A 22,929-nucleotide genomic window follows, 5' to 3' on the forward strand; every position below is an offset into this window, starting at 1 on the left:
AATATATATTTATATATATTAAAATATATATATTTATATTTATATTAAACATCATTATATCACTAAGCCATGACGGCAGCAAGTGCTTCATTGCCTGGGTCCATTCTGCACCTCAGCATACCTGTCGGTGAAGTCCTTCAGGAACGCGGTCCGTTCCGCCTCTGGCATGTCTGAGAGTGTGAGCCAGAGGTGCCTCTCAGACACGGTGAGCACCGCCATACTCCGTCCGATGGCTTGGGCCGCAGACTTCGAAGCGCGAAGAGCCAGGTCTGTAGCGCTTCTCAGATCCGCCACGCAGATCGCATCGGGCCCGTTCTCGTCCAGCTTGCGGAGGAGATCGGCCTGGAATATCTGCAGCGTCGCCATGGAGTGCAGCGCTGACGCGGCCTGTCCATTGGCGGCATAAGCGCGACGGAGCAGGGATGACGGCGTGCGGCAAGCCTTTGAGGGCAGCGCCATCTTAGCACGCCGTCCAGCGGGATAGGCTCTTCGGGATAGGCTCTTCGACCGGCGGGAGAGAAAGGTAGCCTCTGTTCTTAGCGTCGTCAACTTCGGAGAACGCTAAAGAAACAGATGACCTCGTCCTCGTGGAAAACGGGGAATTCCAAGCTCTCGCGACCTCCTCGTGAAGCTCAGGAAGGAAGGGGGCGGGCTTTGAAGCAGGTGTCGACTTCTCCCCGGGCAGAAAGTAGCCATCCAACCGGTTGTGGGCGGGCTGCTCGGGCGAAACCCACTCAAGGCCAAGGCTCGCCGTGGCTTAGTGAGCACGCGGATGAGCTCCGCCTCGATGCTCGCTCTCTTTCCTTTGGGCGTGGGGGCAGGGGGCGCGAGGTCCGCAGAGCTCGCCCAATCCTCGCTGCCGGACGCCAAAACAGAGCACGAGTCTTCATCTCTCAGCATGGCGTCGATCTCTTCGATGTCATCAACGGAAGCAGCGGCAATCTGCGGTCACTGTCCGTCGGGGATCGATGCTGAGGAAGCCGGGGAAATAGTTCGCGGGCGCACCGGCGAACTTTGGCGGCTCGGAGATGGTTCAGGGTTCCGCTGTGCACGGCGCTTTTTACGGCGCGGCACAACAGCGGAGAACACGGGCTCCTGGAACGACGCCAGGCGAGTCCGCAGAGTCGCCAGAGGCAGAAGTTCACAGTGATGGCAGCCGCCATCCGCAAGAGCGAGAGCCGCGTGTTGCTCACCCAGGCAGGAAGTGCAAATCACGTGGCAGTCCCCGTCGCTGAGTGTGGCTTCGCACGAGCCGCAGGTAGGCATCTTAAAAAAGACGCGCTCTTTTAGATACTAAAAAGTGTGAGTCGCGCCGGAGAACTCACACACACTCAATAAAGGAGGATCAGCGATGAGGTGTCTTCGCTGAAGGATTAAAAATCAGAGTTCATAAGCCTGTGAGCGAAATATATAGCTCTAAGCCACGCCCGTTTCGGCGGGACGTGACGCAGGAGGGCGCGAAGCGCCCTCATTGGGTGTGACGTCACTCAAGGGCTCGCTCGATTGGCTTAAGCATTTGCCGCACAGCAGCCAATAGGCGCGCGAGCTGTCTCGCCTAGGTCTGTATGCTGTGGCAATGCGTTTTACATTGATACAAAATTAAGGATAATTTTTTGCTTCAGTATTCTCGTGGAAAAGGATTTTCCCCAATGCGTTGCTACGACAATGCAGTACGAGAGTATCTCTCGTAAGAGAACCGGGCATGTCACTATCATGGCAAAATGTTACTTTATGGTTTCTATGGTATTTGTATGAAAAACAGTAGCCTAAATACATTATTAAATAATGTAATTATATTCCATTAGTCCTTTAATACATTGTCTATATTAATAATATAATACAATTCAGTATATTCCACATGGTGCAGTTAATATTACTAGGCGCAGATATCATTATACTATATTATAATGATATCTGCGAGGATTTTCAGTCTGGATTTAGACTGTACCATAGTACCGAGACAGCTCTCGTTAGAGTCACAAATTATTTGCTCTTATCATCCGTTCGTGGTTGTATCTCTCTATTAGTGTTACTTGATCTTAGTGCTGCATTTGACACCATTGACAACAACATCCTTTTAAATAGACTCGAACATTATGTTGGCATTAGTGGAATTGCACTAGTATGGTTTAAATCATACTTATCTGACCGTTATCAGTTTGTAGCAGTAAATTAAGAGATGTCTTATCAATCACAAGTTCAGTATGGCGTACCACAAGGCTCAGTACTAGGGCCACTGCTGTGCACTCTGTACATGCTACCAATAGGAGATATCATTAGAAAACATGGAATTAGCTTTCACTGTTATGCCGACGATACTCAGCTGTATCTTCGAAACCTACCAATTCACAAAATTAACGGAATACATAGCTGATATAAAAAATTGGATGACTAGTAATTTCCTACTACGAAATTCTGAAAAAAACAGAGATTCTAAGTATTGGACAAGAAACTTCCACACGTAATAACCTAGTATACTGTCTAACACTTGATGGCTGCTCTGTTAAGTCTTCGTCGTCGGTTAGGAACCTGGGTGTGCTCTTTGATACCAATCTTTCATTTGAAAGTCACATGTCTTGTATCTGTAAAACCACATTTTTCCATCTTAAAAATATATCTAAATTACGCCATATGCTCTCATTGACAAATGTGGAACAATTAGTTAATGTGTTCATGATCTCAAGGCTAGATTATTGTAATGCTCTACTGGGTGGTTGCCCTGCATGCTTAACAAACAAACTACAGCTAGTTCAAAACTCAGCAGCTCGAGTTCTTACCAGAACCAGGAAGTATGACCATATTAGCCTCGTTCTGTCAACACTGCATTGGCTGCCTATTAAACATTGTATAAATGTTAAAATATTGCTGATTACTTACAAAGCACTAAATGGTTTAGCTCCGCAGTACTTGAGCGAGCTCTTAACGCATTATAGTCCTTCACGTCTATTGCGATCTCAAAATTCCAGGCCTTTGGACTTTGGAACAGTCTTCCTACCATTGTCCGGGAAGCAGACACACTCTGAGCGATCTGACAGACACATTAAAGAGCCACAAAACGGTATTTTGCTTAAATTTCTTTGAAAAAATGACCAAATTTGAAAGGTGAGACTTTGTTTAATACGTTTAATATCAAAAGTAACTGAAAAGTAACCTGGTCTGTCCTGTCTGTCAGCTCCGTGATCTATTTTCCACTGCGTGAGAACATGGTGTGGCATGAGAGCGGTGTAGCTTGTCGGGCATAGCGACAGTAACTAAGGGGGTCGGGTCTTTGCGAACGGTCAATTGATATAGCTTAGTGCGTTTATCGCACCACAAAGGATTTGATCTAATTTGCATTAAAAGCGTTTTTAATGTCATAGAAACATAAAGGTCTCATCACAGTTTTCCGCCAAAATAAAAGCTCAAGTGATTAATCCTTTCAAGTGAAGAAATTAAGACAAGTATTTTCATTTAACTACCTTAGTACAAAGTGAAAATTAATATATTCTGAAACATTCCTTTATGTTGTATCGCAGATGTATTATAATAGTAGGCTTATATATTTCTGTCTTGCATAATATAATTTAAAAGTATGTCAGTTAAATGTCAGGGTTTGGGGTTGAGGAGTGAGGACTCAAGTGCAGGACACAATAATGAGCTTTATTTAATAAAAAACAAGAACAAAACACAAACAAAAACTACCCTGAGGGGGAAAAACGAGAGACGTGACTTGACTTGGCATGACACACAAGGTACATTCAACAACGATCCAGCACAGGATTGCAAACACAAAGAGAATAAATAGGGAGCAAACAAGGCAGGTAATGAGGGAGGCAGGTGGGGCAAATTAAGCAATAATCAGGTAACAAAATGAGTGGGGTTAAACAATCGACAGGAGAGCACGTGGCACAAGGAAACACATGAGCACATGGCCAGCAAACACAATCACCAGGCATGTGCCCCAACATAACAAGACATGAACACGAAGCTAATGAGAACACTCATAAGTAGTGCTGTGTTGAAAAAATCGATTCACCAATTCTAAATCGATTTTCATATTAATTTCTAAAGATCGATCCGTAACTCAGAGGATCGATTTAATAACAGGCCTACATTTTCCCCATAAACACACTGAGACACGGCGACCGGCGGCGCTGCTAATGCGGTTTCTCTGAATCCACTTGTTGACAAGAAAGGAGGAATGAATCGTTCACATAGCGCGTTTTTTGCGCGTGCAAATTCGTTTTCCAGGCGCGCCTCTGTTCATGGTTGCATAGCAACGGCAGACGCAAAGGGAAAGCACGCGCTTGTTGAGAGGAGAAAGCGGTGCAAACTCGTGCAAACTGCGCTCTCCATGATGACGAGGAAGTATCATCAAATAATTAATTGATTTTTAGCCCTTGCATTATTTTTACTACTAGATATATTCATTGAGATGAGAAATAAAAAGCCGCCCTGTACAGCTATGATCAGCTGTTCGGCCGAGCTTTCAATGTTGTTACGGAAAGGCCGTAACAGGCTTGTTTTTGTCACATGACCTGTTGAGATGCATTGAAGTGCTTCTCACTGAATTTGCACGCGCATAAAACGCGATATGTGAACAGCCCCTAAAGTGGTATCGTGTGCGGTTCGTTGTATCTAGTTTAAAAGGCCTTTTAAATATGAACGCAGTTTTGGATTAAATAAAAGGACAGTCAATTAAGTCAAATAAAACACGTTTTATCTCCTGTTTAGTTGGTAACACTACATTAAGACACCATTCATTAACATTAATGCCTTATCTAACATCAATACATTGAGTGAACAATACATTTTTACAACATTAATGTATGTTTGTGAATGTTATTTAATACAAACACTTGATTGTTCATAAACAGTTAAAACTTTTGATTTTAAAAATATAAGATCGGATCAGATCGGATCGAATCGAATCGAATAATGATAATCGATTCAAGATCTTGAGAATCGGAATCGAATCGATTCTTGAAATTTGAATCGATACCCAGCACTACTCATAAGCCACGTGTTTACACAAAACATGACAACATGAAAGCACGCAGCCAGTGTGGTGGTGGAAACGGTTGGCTCAGGAGAGGATGGAGCTGAGCTAGCCAACAGGGAGGCATGTGCGGCCCAAACACACATAACAGAGGCAACGTACAGGGAGAGGGCTGCCTCTTCGACAGCGACAGGACAGAAAGGAAGAGCGGGCTGCTTAGGGATGGCCTCCATGCCCATAAAAGGGAGCTCTGTGTGAGCACTGCACTTGGGAGCTCTGGGACCACAGGACATTGGGGCTCTGGGACCACCGGACCAGCTGAGAGGAAGCCTTCTTTCTCTTCCTCCGCTTGTGAGGGCAAGGCTGTGAGAATGAGCTTACCGCCTCTGGGAGTGCTGCAGATTCTTCGGTCACCTCTGGTGGCGCTGCAGCCCCTTCAATCACCACTGGGGGTGCTGCAGCCTCTTTGGCCACCACTGGAGGTGCTGTAGCCTCTTCGGACGCTACTGGGGGCGCTGCAGCTTCTTCGGACGCCACTGGGGGCGCTGCAGCCTCTTCGGCCACCACTGAATAGGAGGCAGATGAGGCGGACCTGTTCTTCCTCCTCCCTCTCCCCGAAGGAGTCATCGGAGGACTGGGAACTTGGCAGTTTGTGAGGTGAATGGGAGGTGGGCCAAGAGGTGGAAGGTCACCCTCCTCTCCACAGTTGTATACATACCCCCCAAACTGCCAGAATGACAGTACCCCCAGCATTCCCATCTCCCAGGCACAGACAGGCTCATTAAGGCTGTTGTTGAAAAATATCCTTGAGCACTGCATCGCTGATGTTGAGCCCATCCGCTACAAACATGAACTGGTGAGCAAACTCCTTCACACTGGCTCCCCCTTGTCGAAGAGAAAGGAGTTTGCTGCATTGATCGCGGAGGGGTAAGGAGACAGTCATTTTGAGAAACTTATCTTGTGTCGAATTAACAGATCAGGCACTTCTGTTCAGTTTAGTTATGCCTAGTTCACACTACAGGATTTTAAGCCCGATTTAAGCCCGATTTGCAAATCGTTGAGCTCGCCGACAGGTCGGGTTGTTATCGCGTGCAAATCGCGGGGGATTAGCGGCCGATGAACGCTCGCCAATCTGTTAGTATGAAAGAGCCAACAACGCATCAAAGACGCTCGCAGACGCCTCGCGGACGCGTCGCCGAGCCCAGAAAAATATCTAGCATGCTAGATATCTGGAGCTGTCGCACGACTCAACCACATGTGATGTCATAAGCTACAGCCAATCAAAGCAAGGCATGGGTTGAGGTCACTGGGAAAATACCGTTTATATACTGTCTATGGGAATTATTATTATTTTTTCCAGAGCAAATCATCGCGCAAACAGTTTGCAGCACTAATTTCTGTCTGACGTCCATCTTCAAACAAAGACTCGTGTGTTGTGTACTTGTGTTCTTCTTCGCTGGGTAGTGGCGCGCGTGCTGTATTGCGTAATTTCCGGTTCGTTTTATCGCGTGATTTCTTCGTGATAAAACGTGGTTTGTAGACAAGATAGAATCGTTGGCTGACAGAGTTGTTGTCACCTCGTGTAGTGAGTTACCTCCTGTTGCGGATCAATCACGTTGTGTCGTGTGGTGTGAACAGCTCAACAACTTGAACACTCCTGATTTCACAGAGAGCAAGTCATGTAGTGTGAACTGCACAGTTCAGCCCGACGTTTTAAAATCCTGTAGTGTGCACTTGCCTTTAATAGACAGGGTCAATTTTCACAAAATCAGAACCCCGAAGGCATTTTGTGATTATTTATATTATACAACATTTCTAGGGGTATTAAGGGGTGCTGAATCCAAATCTGCTGTATATGAAGCTAAAAAATTTCCCAAAATGCCTCAAAATTGAGAAATTCAAAATGGCCGCCACCGCCAGGCTGAAATCTATTTTTCAGTATATCTTTTTGACTAAACAAGGTACAAACATGAAATAAATGTGCTTTTGTAAGTTTTCCTAGATGGGCAATTCAATGGCATATTCAAATTTGAGATGTAATGTGAAGAAAATGCTTAGATATTGGGGAAATAGTTGTTTTTAACTATCAATAATTACTCCGTTATTATTATAATTATTATTATTGTTGATATTATCAGGCTACATTTACTTACATTGTATTTTGTTTTGAGGTCAAATGTACAAAAAAATACAAAAAGTTACAAACTTTAATTAAATGTTCACAGGTTTTTACACATGGGGAATTTAACATCCTGTCTTGATTTAGATCAAGTGTCAATAATCAGCTTGAAAATCACACAAGTATAGAGAAAATGGTGGTCATTGGTGATAAAGAAGTTGTCAATCAAATAAGATCCAAAAGCAGGAAGATCCATGGGTCATGGTGATATTCATTGAACTATGCAGCAGCCATATCCCCCTGTAGCCCAAGACTGGTTTCCCACTGAAGCTGAGCGGGGCTGAGCCTGGTTAGTACTTGGATGGGAGACCTCCTGAGAAATCCAGGTTGCTGCTGGTAGAGGTGTTAGTGAAGCCAGCAGGGGGCGCTCACCCTGTGGTCTGTGTGGGTCCTAACGCCCCAGTGTAGAGACGGGGACACTATACTGACAAAGAGCACCGCCCTTCGGATGAGACGTTAAACCGAGGTCCTGACTCTCTGTGGTCATTAAAAATCCCAGGATGTCCTTCGAAAAAGAGTTGGGGTGTAACCCCGGCATCCTGGGCAAAATATGCCCAGTGGCCTCTGTCCATCATGGCCTCCTAATCATCCCCATACACTGATTGGCTTTATCACTGTCTCCTCTCCACCAGTAAGCTGGTGTGTGGTGAGCGTTCTGGTGCAATTTGGCTGCCGTCACATCATCCAAGTGGATGCTGCACATTGGTGGTGGTTGAGGAGATTCCCCCTTCTATGTGAAGCACTTTGAGGTCTCAGAAAAAGCGCTATATAAATGTAACATTATTATTATTATTATTATTATAAATCCCAGTAGAAGTTACAGTGACAGCTTATGTGCAGTCCTTTTCAATGTTCTGGCATGTGTTGTCAAGTTTCCTGCAGGTGCATGCGTTTATACATTCCATGCGACTCTTTCTGAATAATAGAATAGAAAGATTACAACCAGTACAAGTACAGGTACATTGGAATACTCTACCAGTCTATCATATTTGTACATTCTTGTACACAATGATCAACATCAGCTAATTCCCTACACACATACCTGCAGCTGCAGCGTTGGCTGAGGCATCCCTTGGTACACCCACATGAAGTGAACTCCCTGCAGGCTTTCAGTATAGGTGGCAGAGACATTAGCCGTGGCAGTAATTGACCGTCCTTGTGCATCCATCTCATTTCATCCACTAGAGGAAGATCAGGATGTGGCAGGCGAGCTTGGTTTGATTGTCGCTTGATAGTGTGAACGCATGATATGAAACTTCACTGCATCTGAGGTTGGAGGCAGAGTCTCTTGTGGACAACCTTTGCAAAACAACTTCACTCTTGCTTTGTTGCATTTATCAACCTGCTTTGTTCTCTTCCTGTGCCATGAAGCTCGACCAGTCTGCTGGAAGTGGAACAGAGTCATTCACAATCTCTCTGCGTACTGGTCGGTGGCGCTGTTTAAGCTTCTTTCTTGCGCCTGTTTTGATGGATTCGTCATGGTACCTGTCGAAGACTACATAAACCCTCTGGTACTTCTCTGCCATCTTCAACACTGTGTCAACAAACTTTTTGGCATAATTGCCGAATGTTGTGATGTCAGGCGGCTTCCCAAGTGCCATTACAAGTGCTTGGCCATCAATAAGAAAGCAGCTGGGTTCCTGAAGGGGCATATCTGCAGGGGATTTGATGATATGTTTTGTCAGTATATTTACTAAAACAGATTTGTTGGTGGAATGTAGACTGCCGTTTGTTTCGGCCAGAGATGGCGGGATGGACATGAGTTCATGCTGGAGAATATTTTCCAGGTCTACCTTGCGACCTGCTCTGTAATCTGTGATGAGCTTTTGTAGAATCTGCCTTTCCACTTTGATGATGTTTTGCTTGTTCTTGGAAAGTTGGACGACTTCATACAAAGAGGCAAATGTTTTGGCTTTGTTCTTTCAAATGGGTGACTTCATATCCAAGTGCTGGTCACAATCTGGATGTTCACACAGACGTTTTTCCACAAACACTTACATTTGTGCCTGTCCAAGGTGTTCTGCACCAAGCAGAGATTGTTGAATCTGGGGTGTGACCATGTCCTTGTTGATTATATTCTTGAGTGTGTCCCCACCATCTTGAAATACACCGCGCTCTTTTAATGATAGACATTCTGCTTTCATCCACATCATCTCTTTCCATTCTACTCTTTGTGCACTCTGTGTGTGTGTACTCATCGTCTTCATCATCTGTCAGTCTCAGCATCGCTGTTGTCTGAGAAGCTATGACTGTTCTCAGATCATACGACAGTGTCCATCTCTGAGAGATTTTGGTATCCAATTATTCCAATGTACCTGTACTTGTACTGGTTGTAATCTTTCTATTCTATTCTTCTATTATTCAGAAAGAGTCGCATGGAATGCATACCTGCAGGAAACTTGACAACACTTGCCAGAACATTGAAGAGGACTGCGAATAAGCGGTCACTGTAACTTCTACTGGGATATAGTTCAATGAATATCACCATGACCCATGGATCTTCCTGCTTTTGGATCTTATTTGATTGACAACTTCTTTATCACTAATGACCACCATTTGCTCTATACTTGTGTGATTTTCAAGCTGATTATTGACACTTGATCTAAATCAGGACAGGATGTTAAATTCCCCATGTAAGTTTGTAACTTTTTGTATTTGTTTGTACATTTGACCTCAAAACAAAATACAATGTAAGTAAATGTAGCCTGATAATATCAACAATAATAATAATTATAATAATAACGGAGTAATTATTGATAGTTAAAAACAACTATTTCCCCAATATCTAAGCATTTTCTTCACATTAAATCTCAAATTTGAATATGCCATTGAATTGCCCATCTAGGAAAACTTACAAAAGCACATTTATTTCATGTTTGTACCTTGTTTAGTCAAAAAGATATACTGAAAAATAGATTTCAGCCTGGCGGTGGCGGCCATTTTGAATTTCTCAATTTTGAGGCATTTTGGGAAATTTTTTAGCTTCATATACAGCAGATTTGGATTCAGCACCCCTTAATACCCCTAGAAATGTTGTATAATATAAATAATCACAAAATGCCTCCAGCACTTTAAATAAGCACATTTTCAGAAATTCTGCCTAGTCTATAAGAGAACAAATTGAGTTGCCTACGTTAAGTTCTTGCCTGCTCTTATTAGAAGGACACTGCACCTCAATCCTGGACTGATGGTGTGAAACCATTCCTGTTTTGCTTGAGCAGTTTAACAGTGACTCTAACTATGCCAGTTCAACTACTTAACATTTTCCAAGCGTACTCACTCTTCAATTTTTAATTTAGGCTTTTATAACATAACAAATTATAACATTTTGACCCTTTGGAGGTCAATGTTTTGGATGAAGTAGACAGGTTTCAGTCTACTGCAATTACACCAGCAAGTGCTTTACCTGCCAGTGCCACATGTGAGCGGTTGTTCATAGTTCAATGTATTTTCCTGCCAGAATGCAACCATCTCTCAATCTGTATTTTTGAGAAAATGTTATGTGTATGCAATTTAAGTAGGATGTATTTTGTTCTTGCAATGTTACATGTGTTGCAATTTTGCACTTTGACAAACAGTCTGAGATATTTGAGCATTGTGTGTAATAAAACAATACTCTTTGAAATCATAATTGTATAGCATTGTTTTAAACACTAAATATTTTACTTAAAACATTCCTCAGACACTTATTCATATTGTTATTTATAATATACGTAGTTTAAAAAAAAATCAAAAGTAGTTTAAATGTTGCTAGATACTTTTTGATAGTAACTTGTAGTGTAGCCAACTACTTTTCCAAAAGCTTGACTGTAGTTTACTTTAACTTATGAGTAGCTTGTAACTTGTCAAACTACAGTTTCAGAGTAGCTTCCCCAACACTGGTATGGCATTCTTTTGCTTAAATGTCTGGCCTAAACATGTTCAATCTAGTTTCATCAGACCACAGCACATATTTCCACATAGTGTCGGGAGACCGGATATGCTTTAGCAACATTTAGCCGGGCTTGGAATTTTTGTTCTTTTTTGTCATCAGAAAAGGCTTGTGTCTTGCCACACCAATCCCAGACAGTGTGAATATGGGAGATATTTGTCACATGTAGGGAGCCGGAGCCACCAGTACTTGCCAGAAAGAGCTGCAACTCTTTTAATGTTGCTTTAGGCCTCTTTACAGCCTCCCTGACCAGCAGTGTAATTTTGGAGGCATACCCAGTTCTCAGTGTTGTTCATATTTTTTGCACTTGTTGATGACCTTCTTCACTGTGCTCCATGGTATATAATGTTTTGGATTTTTGTTGTTATTGTAGCTCTCTTTTGAGTGATACCTTTCAACAGTGAGATCCTGTCGACGCTTTGTAACCTCTTCAGCTCATGGCTCTCGCATGCAACAAAAATAGATGTCAGAAAAACAGCTGAGATTTATTTAGTTAATCTGAGTAATTTCAAGCGAAGAAAGGTGTATTTCACATAAGTTTGATTTGTTTATTCTGAACACAGCCACATATGCAAACTATATTGTAAAAGGGTGTGCATTTATTCAGTTATTCATTTAAGTGTTCATTTTTTTGTATCTTTTTGCTCTGAAATGTGTCCCCTTGTTTTAACTACTTTATAAAAATAAAAATACTACTCAAAAAACAGCTTGTTTTAACAGGCGTGTATACACTTTATATATATATATATATATATATATATATATATATATATATACATATATACTGTGTGTGTGTGTGTATACTGTATATATATATATATATATATATATATATAGTACATATAAATATACACACAAAGAATATAATCAGCATCATGACAAAGTAAGCTTTTCAGTGGTCCATTGTATGTCCTTATTTAGCCACAATTCATTTATTTCTTTAATGTTTCTGTATGATGGTTACCAAGCTAAAATAAATATTACTCGGCTGGTCATTTGATTCATGAGGCAGTCCAGGGCTGCGTTTCCCAAAAGCATCGTAAGCCAAGTTGATCGTAGAGAACATGGGTGGCAACGGTTCTATGATCTACTTAGGCTTATGGTGCTTTTGGTAAACGCAGCCCGGGTCAAGAGGTTGAGATTTCTACTGGCAGCCATTCAAACATATTTGTGGCTTCCGATGAGACATTTCATTATTTGGATATTTCACCAGTGCTCTACCTTTGAAACCCATTTTCAACTATTCCTTACAATCACCTCTCCTTTAGAAATCAATGGATATAATCCTGCTTTTTTTTCTCACAGTATATCAGTTTCATTTAGAAATACATCACATTTGAAGTAAAATCTGTTGTGAACACTTTCAGGTTGATTGTATTTCATGTTGATTGTAAAGATCTATCAATCTAATTCTACTAAAACTGGTAAAGTCCTTGGTGGTAGGTCAATACTAAAGAGGGCAACATTTTTTTTTGCAAATACAAATACAGAGATTAAAGACACGCAACGCAGGCTGAGTGAAGACAGTGTAAAATATATTTGACAGAATTACATGTGATTGTCAAGTGAGTATTAATTTGATGAAATCTTGAGAATGCATCAAGATAAAGGCAAACAAACAGTACATTTTATGTACAAGTTTATGTTATATTTACACTTGATTTTACAATATTTCACAAAATGTATGCATTACTAAAGTAAGTTAGCCTTTGGCCAGATGATAAACGAGGACTGAACAAACAGCTGAAGTCTGAGAGAGATCCTTGTTTTCACAACGTCCATGATGAGCATATGAAATGCTATATCATGATGAAAGCTACACCGCCCGACTGATTGACTCCTGAACGTTTTCTAGAATTCTAGACTATCAGTCCTAAACCTTTAGTCAGAATGATGGTGTAAACACTGTGCTTAAAATACATTATAGCTTGATTTGTGTGCAATTTATGACATATTTTGGTTTCTGGGGGCCACACACAGATGTAAATAATGCAAAAACACATAAGATAAATTATACATTGAGAAAACCAACCAATCAATCAGAATGGTAAAATAAAAAAATCGATGTGATTCTTACTCTGTAACATATCCCTGAAATATTGTGCTTTAACATTTAGTGCCCACAAACTAATGATAGATTATCTTAAATTTGACTTTTTCTCTTTCGCATGCACACAAAATCGGTCTGTCTCTCTCCCATCCAGAAAGAGCTGTGATATTGATGCAATGCTGTGCTGTACAACCCTGAAATGGATTTTATATTACAAAGATTTCCACAGATGGTAGAAAGCGAGAGCTGCATCAAATTTGAGGATAAATGCAGTACATTATAATGATGAAATATCTGAAGCGGGCTCTGTTCCATGTCATTTTTTCAGACGCCTGATAAATTAAAGAAAAAGAAAAGAAGAGAGGGAGAAAGAATCCTGAAAGTCTACCACATTACCATGTGCCTTTATCAAAAAAGGTATTTGTATAGGACTATTTATAATAAAAAACTGACACCTAGTGTTAGTGGATGCACAACTCAGAAAAGGTCTTTTGTCTATTTATATCCGAGTTTGTTAAAATAGTTACACCATTTTATTTATCGCAATCAGACAGTGGAAGAAAAAAATCTGAATCCATAAAGTTTTGCCAAAAACCAAGCATGCTATTTTGTGCAAGAAGCGTTTGTTATTCACTTTAGTTGGGTCGCCACTATCAATGTATTAAAAGAAAAGAAAATCATTGTTACTCCAAAATGTTGTCATGGGAACAGAGGAGCAAGCCATTAAAAGACAATGCCAGCTGGATGAGATATGATTCAGTATGGCAGCAACAGAAGCAGTGAGTGAAATAATTAGAAACATACCAGTTACATTTGAAACCAGATTGCTTGTCAAAAAATAGGAAATACACAAAATGTGTCATCTAAATAAGTCTGCAATGAAATAAAAAAGCCAATATTCTTTGTGATTTTTATCGATGTTTCAAAAGAAAGACCCATTTTTAATTACCAGGCTTATAAATTTAAATACATTGTTAAAGCCAGCAAGATTACGGCTAATTCAAAACTTCATAAAATGTTATATTTGTCATTGCAATCCATCCTGAATCCAATGGAGAATCATTCAGCAACATAAATCTGGTCTGAGAACAATAAAATTCAATCTCATCAAAAGAAAAAGCCCCTACAGCAGTGATCCAATTGTTATGAGGGAGGTTACAGCAGACGTGCACATTCAATTTCAGAGCAGGCACACACGACCACCCCTATATTATTGATTTAGATTTTTTTTTTTTTTAATGAAGCAAAAGAAAACCCTGAAATACAATCATTACGTCAATCTCAGGAAGAAGCACAGAGGACCAAGTAGTGTTCTTTCTTTCTGGAGCTAGCCATTTCCCCTCTAAAAACCTCTTAGTTTCCCTAATGTTGCTCTTAAGATTTTGGAGGGACCTCGTACTTGAAGACTACACTGAAGATCTTGCCTCCAAGACGCTCGGCCAGCCAGGAGTTCTTTATGACGGCTAGTTTAAGGCTCTCGCAGCTGAACATAGCGTAGTAGTTTGTGTGGATGGCCCGACCCATACCTTCAATGATCACCAGATCCGTGCCACGCTCCCTGACGACTGTGGCCAGGACTTTGTCGAGACGACTGAAGAATGAAAAATAAAGGGAAATGACATGGTTTTAAGCAGAGGGAAATCTGATACACTCCAACAAATAGGCCAAAGGGGCGAAACATATAATACCTCAGATCTAAACAAGGAGAGCTAGAACCATTCTGCACTAAAGCAAGTCTGTCCTCTTTGAGTGCAGCCCTGAAAAAGAAAAAATGGAAACATAGTCAAACTGCTGTTACCATGTTATAGCACTATGGTGTAAAGAACAGTTCACAATATTTAAACAAAAAAACTATCACAATATAATAACCTTCAACCTTTTAAAGCCTACTGTATTATATTTGATTCACAAAATTCTAAGGCCTCTAAATTATCAACATGATCAAACCATTGCTGTTATGCAAGTAGTCTGCTATACTGTTCTAAAATCTCAATGATTTGAGCTCCATAATCTCACGTCATACTATACGAGCCATAAAAGCCTGATGTATCAAAATATGGATGGATGGATGGATGGATGGATGGATAGATAGAGGCACAATTCAAATGGTTAAGCCTTTTTACAAAGCCTAGTAAACTAGCTATTTCATAGTAAAAAAAAAAAAAAAAAAAAAAAATATATATATATATATATATATATAAAAAAAAAAAAACATCTTTAGTGCTTATAAACTGGTTTGTCACAAATTATCTCTATGACGACTTGAGATGGAGTGCACATATACCGGTACACAAACTCGTTCAATTGATGCGCACAAACACTGACTACCATTCTCATGTTATATTATCTACACTAAAATGATTAAAACATTTTTTTGTAAACCTTTTCACCGCTGGTAATAATAAGGGTGATAATAACTCACTGAATGACAGGATCCATGGCGGCTATTCTCTCAGTTAGGATCTGCAGCTCACTGTTAGTGACATCATTTAGGGCAGGGCTTGAGTTACTAGCAAGCACAACCTAAAAGCAAACATACTCAGATGTGTAACTAAAACTCAAAGAACACATTGAGAAGAAACAACCATTTTCTTCTGAGACATATTGTTGTTAACTTACCTCTGTGCCTCTGATGAGGAGTTCTCTAATGAAAGGGAAAACCCCAAGAATAATGTCTATTCCACTATTATCTACGAAAAACAATGCACATTTATGAGGAGGACCCTGTAAAAGAAAACCAGCAGGTACAGTGTTCAATCAAGACCGGGAAGACTTCATAGATTGTTTAAATATTACATTTTCAAATATACATTTTAAAAAGACATGGCATGATTTTATTTCTGTTTTCTCGCTCTCCCTAGTACATCGACATTGAACAGGGTTGCCAGGTCTGAAAAACAAAACTAACCACAATGGCCAATCAAAAATAGCCTAAAAGTAGCAAAATGACCATGCCATTCCCATATCTAAAATAAATATTTTTCAGTCACTGTTATGCAAATTCTTTTGATTAAGATTAGTTTAAGGGTTTTATGTTGAAGTGGTTGAAGTTTTATGTTGAAGGGGGGTCAACTCAATGGCCAATCGGAGGAGTTTAAGTTAGCACTGAACAAAAAGGCCGGCATTGAGTGGTGAGTGTATTCTGAGTTCTGCACGCTTGCAAACCTCTCATTATTACAAAGTGTAGAAAATGTAAGTGTGCAGTCAACTTCATTTATTATAATAGAACTTTGTGAAATCACAATGAACTAAGAAGAGTGATAGCTTTTTAGTGAATATAAAGCGACTGCTCTTTTGCACGCATGCCAAAGCGCACATACAGTATGATTAAAATTAACATTGGTTTGTGAATGTAGATGCTTTAATAACAAATAATTTATTGTGAGCGTTTATGCTGGGATGTGTAGGTTGTGAGGTGACATGTAAATTTAAACTATTACAAGGAAATGTAAGCGTTTTTTTAAGGGGAAGCGCATCCTCAAGCCTTAAACCTGGCGTTGGTTTACCCTCCGCCTTAATTACCAACTAAACTAAAACACACATTCCCAACTGTATTGAGAATATCACGTGTTTTTCCGTGGGTGCATGGCCATTTCTGTGGGATCGGCGCCTATGGTCAGTAGTGAAGTTTTTATATATTTTGTATTATAATTACAAAACATTTTCAAGGTGAAGTCATTGTTTATTTTGTAATATATTTCATAATTTTCTGAGGAAAGTTTTAATTCATATAAGTAATAATACAAAAAATGTCTTATTAAGTCAATAAACTGGCTTCCGACCTGTTATCTCACTTTAGCTGGTATCGACAAGATCCATTATAAGTCGACATCTAATACAGATTATTCTTAAAGAGAGAGTGCCCGCAGCAAGTTATTTACATGCTTTTTTTCATTAATTGTTCAAATAAAATTAATTTATTGTCTAAAAAAAAAAAAAAAACTTTGTAGAACAACTTAACATACTGCATTATTTGATTTGTAATATAACACATCATAAAAATGTCTTGCTTTAAAATACTTTACATTTAATTATAATGCCCCAGGGAGCATGTGTACATTTAGAATACATTTTAGCTTGATTTTAGATTTTATATCAGATTTTACAGTACACACAACTTTGTGTGTAAATGAGACCCAATGTCCTCCTGTTGTGTTTTTTTTTTTTTTACGGATAAGTGCTTAAAATAGAAGAGATACTATCATATCGCACCTTGTTTGAACAGTGTAAGAGTGCAGCCAACTATAAAGTTTAAAGTTCAATGACTTAAAGTAGTTGTCGATGTAAGATCTGACCTTCATTCTCTCAATCCATTGATTGTAGGCATCCACAAGCCATGGCCTCTCTGGGAATATAAATGTTCAGTATATAGAAAACTTAAAAGGTATCAAAATATATACATACTGGTGAAAAGTTTGTAATTTTGTAAATTTGTATTTGTTTGATCAAAAACAGAAGAAACATGTTTTCTATTTAAATTTTTCAATTTAAAATAACCGTTTTCTACTTTAATATATATTGTAAATTATATTCTTTAATATATTTTAATATAATTATTCCTGTGATGCAAAGATGAATTTTCATCAGTCATCACATGATCCTTCAGAAATTCTAATATGCTGATTTCATGCTCACTTGTTATCAATTATTATTAGGTCAAGGTTTGAAAAGTATTTGAAAGAGAAAGGTTTATTATAATGAATTTCTTTATCGTCACTTTTGATCAATTTAATGCGTCCTTGCTGAAAAACTAAAATATTAACTTCTTTCTTTTTTTTTTTTTTTAAGTAATTTTCAACACTGAAAATAATAAATGTTTCTTGACCAAATCAGTAGATTAGAATGATTTCTGAAAGATCATGTGACACTGAAGACTGGAGTAATGATCAGGATTTTTCCTGCATTGAAAATATTTTGGCAGATGCTAAAATTAATCTTTGTCCCACCAAAGATTTATTTCATAATTGAATGTGGCGATACCTGCCATTCTGCTGTACCTTTACCCGCTGATAGCCGGCTGCTTTAAAACGCTCCAGTGAGTGTTCTTTTGAGCATGCGAACATAATGGCCAATCAGCTGATTAATCCACTCAACACCGCTCAAGGCAGCAGAGATTTTTGGCGCTTTTCCACTGCATGGTACGGCTCGGTTCGGCTCGGTACGGTTCGACTCGGTACGGTTCGACTCGGCGCCGGAACGGTTCGGCTCGCTTTGCTTTTCCACTGCGTGGTACGACTCGACTCGGTACGGCACGGTTCGGTTCGCTTTAGCTCGGTTGCTTTTCCACTGCAGTTAGTACCGCTTCAAAGTGGGTGGGACTGATCGTTAAAGCAGCACTAGGTAACATTTCAACCTTCATAATATATTTCCAAGTCTCTTGTGATGGTACATCGACTTGCAATTGGTTGAATGACACGTCTGCCATAGCCTGACGGGGTCTGTAGCGTTTTTAATCGTACTTTTAAACTTCGGGTTTCGGGTAGTAACCGGCGAACAAAGAGAACTACAAAATTCGACTGCTTTACGGCATATACGTCACTTCCACCACCACCCCCACTTCCTTAAAATCGGACGTGCGAGCCAGACTAGCGTTTGTTTGCCAAATGTTATAGTCATGGCCGAAGCAGCACAGAAAAGCAAGAAAGCAAAGGTTTTGTCGGAGGAAAGCAAAAAGAGGAAACGAAAAATTGATCGCATTAAAGGCAGAACGAGGATCAACATTGTTTCTCGCTGGCGTGAGCTGAAGGAGGAGGAGGGGTGCCCGATGCCACCCGTCCCGGTTTTCCAGGGACTGTTCTCTTTTTTTGAGCAACAGTCCCGGACAATTTATATTCTTTCCCGGGACACGAATTGTCCTGTTTTTCTGTGAAAATGTACCTCGAAAGTAGAATTTCCTGGTTTCAAATTAAACCGTTTCCGTCTACTGTTACTGTGTTTTCTTCATAGTTGTGTACAGTACATCCAATCCTGTGTCCGTAAACGGGTAAAAACGGGTAAAACAGTGGATTGGCCAATGCCAGGCGTTTACTTTTATTTGATTGGAAGCTCAACTTATCGCCTAGCAACTGCATGTGCTGTCGGTCGGTCGGTCGCGCGCGCGCGCGCATCAACACACATCCAAGATGATACAGTGTGAGTTTAGTTGCTAGCTATCTTTTTAAAAACTGTCTTTACATCTATTGTGTGAAATGGGGGGAGAGACGGACGAGGAGGATAACACAACAAAATCAGATGAGCCACCAGTGTCAAAGAAAATACTATTTACAACCTACAACTCAGACCCCAACAAATATTAATAAAGTGTCCCGGTTTTTCACAAATCAAAGGTGGCAACCCTACGCCCGACCGATGCGGACTTTCAAATATCAAATGAAAGCCTATGTCTAAAGGGCGTGTACAAGTTTGGTAGGGGCTACATTCTTGCAAGTAAATATATAAGATGTAAAAAATCATATTTTAGGATACCTAACATGTCTGTGATATTTGTTTATTTGTCTTGCCTCAAGCTATAATGCAAATCGATTTGTAAAATTTGCTGAAGCGAGCCGTACCATACCGTACCATGCAGTGGAAATGCGCCATAAGTGAGCCGTACCGAACCGAGCCGTACCGTACCATGCAGTGGAAAAGCGCCAAAGCGTGCCGTGCCGTACCGAACCGTACCGTGCAGTGGAAAAGCGCCAATAGTTCAGCACGAGTTCTGCACTCTCTCGAATACTTCCATTATAACCAAGTATAAACACAATGTCAATAAGAGATCCACTGTACAGCTTCATTGATTAGAATTATATATATATATATATATATATATATATATATATACACGCAGTGTCTCACAAAAGTGAGTACACCTCTCACATTTCAGCAAACATTTTAGTATATCTTCTCAAGGGACAATACTATAGAAATGAAACTTGGATGTATTTTAGAGTAGTCAATGTGCTGCTTGTATAGCAGTATATATTTACTGTTCTCTGAAAAAAACTAAACATACAGTCATTAGTGTCAAAGTAGCTGGCAACAAATGTAGTAAACCCTAAGTCAGTGGTCACCAACCTTTTCAAGCTGAAGATCCCTGACCTCGGCCTAAATGAAAGGCAAGATCTACCTATCGAAGAATAGATAGAAAAAGACAGCCCAGATTGTACTTCCAACTTAAGGCCTTTTATTTCATATTTTACATGTATTTGAATTTAATATACATAAAAACAATTTTTTTTATACTTTAAACCTGATGCAACCATCTTATGATCAGATCATATGAAGTGGCACTGAACTAAAACAAATGCCATTGTCAGCAGTGAAGTGCTTATTCACTGAAGTTTCTCAAGGTACTACCCTTAACATTTAATAAATGAACTGTACTAACAAAATTATCAATAATCTCAATTAAGCTAAGTGCAGTTATGTCCCATCTTATGCAACATCACTTTTTACAATGCCACCAGAAGGCAAAACTGCTGCAATAATGTTACTCAAGTCAGTGTGACCGTCCAATCCTAGCTCAGCAACTGTAACTAAGGAGAAGGACCTCCGTCAAACATTCCGATTCCAGCAAGATAGTGAAACGATGCGCCTGTGGCAGTGAGGTCTGCACGGGCTTAAAACTTGCTGTATTTTATGATTGCTTTCAACTATTATTACAAAATAGGCTACATGTACAAACACCGTTACACTACGGCACTGCGGCCCCTCATCAGTCAGCAAACAAGAGAAAAAAAAGAGAAAAAGACTTACTAATTACAAAACTTTGATGTGGTTGAACAGGTACACAGTCACAAATTCCTCTGGAACTCAAACATTAAACTTCAAAACAAAGTTCGCGCAGTTGCACAACTATTTACACAAATATATCCTTCTCAGTAGGCTGAGTTATGAATGAAGAGAACAGCATCGAGAGTTGATGGTTTCAGCGCATCCTCTGATTGCAGTGTTGTGGCTGAAATAGCGCGCGCGGCGGCGGGAGCACATGCGCAAAAAAGTTTTGTAAAATTATATATGATCAAATAAAAATTATTGATACATAATTTTACAAAACTGTTTAGTGCATGTGCTCCCGTGCGCTATTATGTCTATACCTTCTGTCGTGCCCTGGAGGATAGTCTGCTGCATTACTCCAAAACCAATCACTTAATGTATGGAGCTCAACCCAGCCGTGTCTGGTTCTCAATTGTTTGACGGGCGTAGTAACAATAACTAAGTTAAAATCTCCGGAATCTAGAGCGAGCGCGCCCGCGAGACAGAGACTGTGCTCCAAACCGCGTAGCGCGTGCACGGCAGAGAGAGCAAGAGACCGCGCGCGTGTGCCTCATCATGAAGCGCATATCCCCGCCTCCGCCGCCGAAGTTTCTCGGGGTAAAGGGCATCATAAAGGAATTATGCAATTATGCTTAGGGCACCAAAATGGCTAGCAGCGCCAGCGGCACTGCTCATTGGTCACTTTAAATAAAGCAGTTGGATTAAGAAATACAGATGCTTGCAAAACTGAACTTTTTTTCGGGAGCTACCGGGACAGTGATAAAGATCTACCAGTCGATCGCGATCGACGGGTTGGCGACCACTGAGTGAACATGTCAAACCTGTGTCCAAAGTGTCAATATTTTGTGAGCACCATTGTTATCCTTAAGGTGGTGACTGGGACCCTCTTCCACTCCTCCATAATGACATCACGGAGGTGCTGGATGTTAGACACATGGTGCTTCTCCACCTTCCGCTTCTGCTCAATGGGTTTCAGGTCTGGAGAAATACTTGGCCACTCCATCACCTTCACCTTCTTCAGCAAGGCAGTTGTCATCATGGCGGTATACTTGGGGTCAATATCATGCTGTTCGGCACAGTTTCTGAAGGGAGGGCATCATGTTCTACTTCAGAATGTCACAATACATATTGGAATCCATGTTTTCCTCAATGAAGCGCAGCTCCCCAGTACCAGCAGCAGTCATGCAGCCCCAGACCATGATCCTACCACCACTATGCTTGACTGTAGTGTAGGCAAGACACAATGTTCTTGGTACTCCTCCTCACCAGGGCATCACCACACATTCTGTACACCATCTGAGCCAAACAAGTTTATCTTAGTCTCAACAGACCACAGGACATGGTTCCAGGAATACATGCTCTTGGACAGGTTGCTTTCAGCAAACTGTTTGTGGGCTTTCTTGTGAGCCAGCTTCAGAAGAGGCTTCCTTCTGGGACGACGGCCATGCAAACCGACTTGTTGCAGTGTGTGGCGTATGGTCTGAGCAATGACAAGCTAACCTTACGCTACTGCAACATCTAAAGCAATGCTGGCAGCACTTATGCGTCTGTTTATTTAAGCCAGCTTCTTCACCTGACGCACAGCACGAGGACTCAACTTCTTGATTGGCCCTTGTGAGGCCTGTTTTGAGAGGAACCCGTCTTGGAAAACCTCTGTATGACCCTGGCCTGTACTGTAACTCAAATTCAGGGTGTTACCAATCTTCTTATAGCCTAGGCCATCTTTGTGGAGAGCAACAATTCTAATTCTCAAATCCTTAGTTCTTTGCCATGAGGTGCCATGTTGAACATCCGGGCTCAGTATGAGAGAATTATACTCAAAGCACAAATTTGAACTGCTCTAATACAAGACATAACAATTTGTACGGTCCGGTCAAGCAGACAAAAACATGAACATGATGAATAGGACGTGGCTTTGCATGGCTAAATGACGTACAGCTATTATCACTTAGAGTGTACTCACTTTTGTTGCCAGCTATTTTGACAATAATGGCTGTATGTTGAGTTATTTTCAGAGGACAGTAAATATATAC

General features: G+C 40.5%; 2 protein-coding genes across 11 annotated transcripts in view; one reads left to right on the forward strand and one right to left on the reverse strand.

The window, feature by feature from the left end:
• Positions 1-22,929, forward strand: part of LOC306991003 (uncharacterized protein) — a 538,544-nt gene that overhangs the window by 242,745 nt on the left and 272,870 nt on the right. The window lies entirely within an intron of this gene.
• The window catches only part of pank4 (pantothenate kinase 4 (inactive)), a 153,872-nt gene that overhangs the window by 88,114 nt on the left and 42,829 nt on the right, over positions 1-22,929 (reverse strand). For 8 of the 10 annotated variants that reach the window (XM_079598406.1, XM_079598415.1, XM_079598410.1 and 5 more), the window contains 5 exons: positions 17,434-17,483; positions 15,758-15,862; positions 15,561-15,661; positions 14,827-14,895; positions 12,608-14,729 (listed from right to left, as the gene is read on the reverse strand). In XM_079598406.1, coding sequence (XP_079454532.1) covers positions 14,513-14,729; positions 14,827-14,895; positions 15,561-15,661; positions 15,758-15,862; positions 17,434-17,483 — 542 coding nt within the window. In that variant the 3' untranslated portion in view covers positions 12,608-14,512. Of the gene's footprint in view, positions 1-12,601; positions 14,730-14,826; positions 14,896-15,560; positions 15,662-15,757; positions 15,863-17,433; positions 17,484-22,929 lie in introns of those variants that run through there. The other 2 variants (XM_079598412.1, XM_079598411.1) reach the window with 2 other exon arrangements.

The sequence above is a fragment of the Phoxinus phoxinus genome (genome assembly GCF_949152265.1).
Source record: "Phoxinus phoxinus genome assembly, chromosome: 22".
Classification (NCBI taxonomy): domain Eukaryota; kingdom Metazoa; phylum Chordata; class Actinopteri; order Cypriniformes; family Leuciscidae; genus Phoxinus; species Phoxinus phoxinus.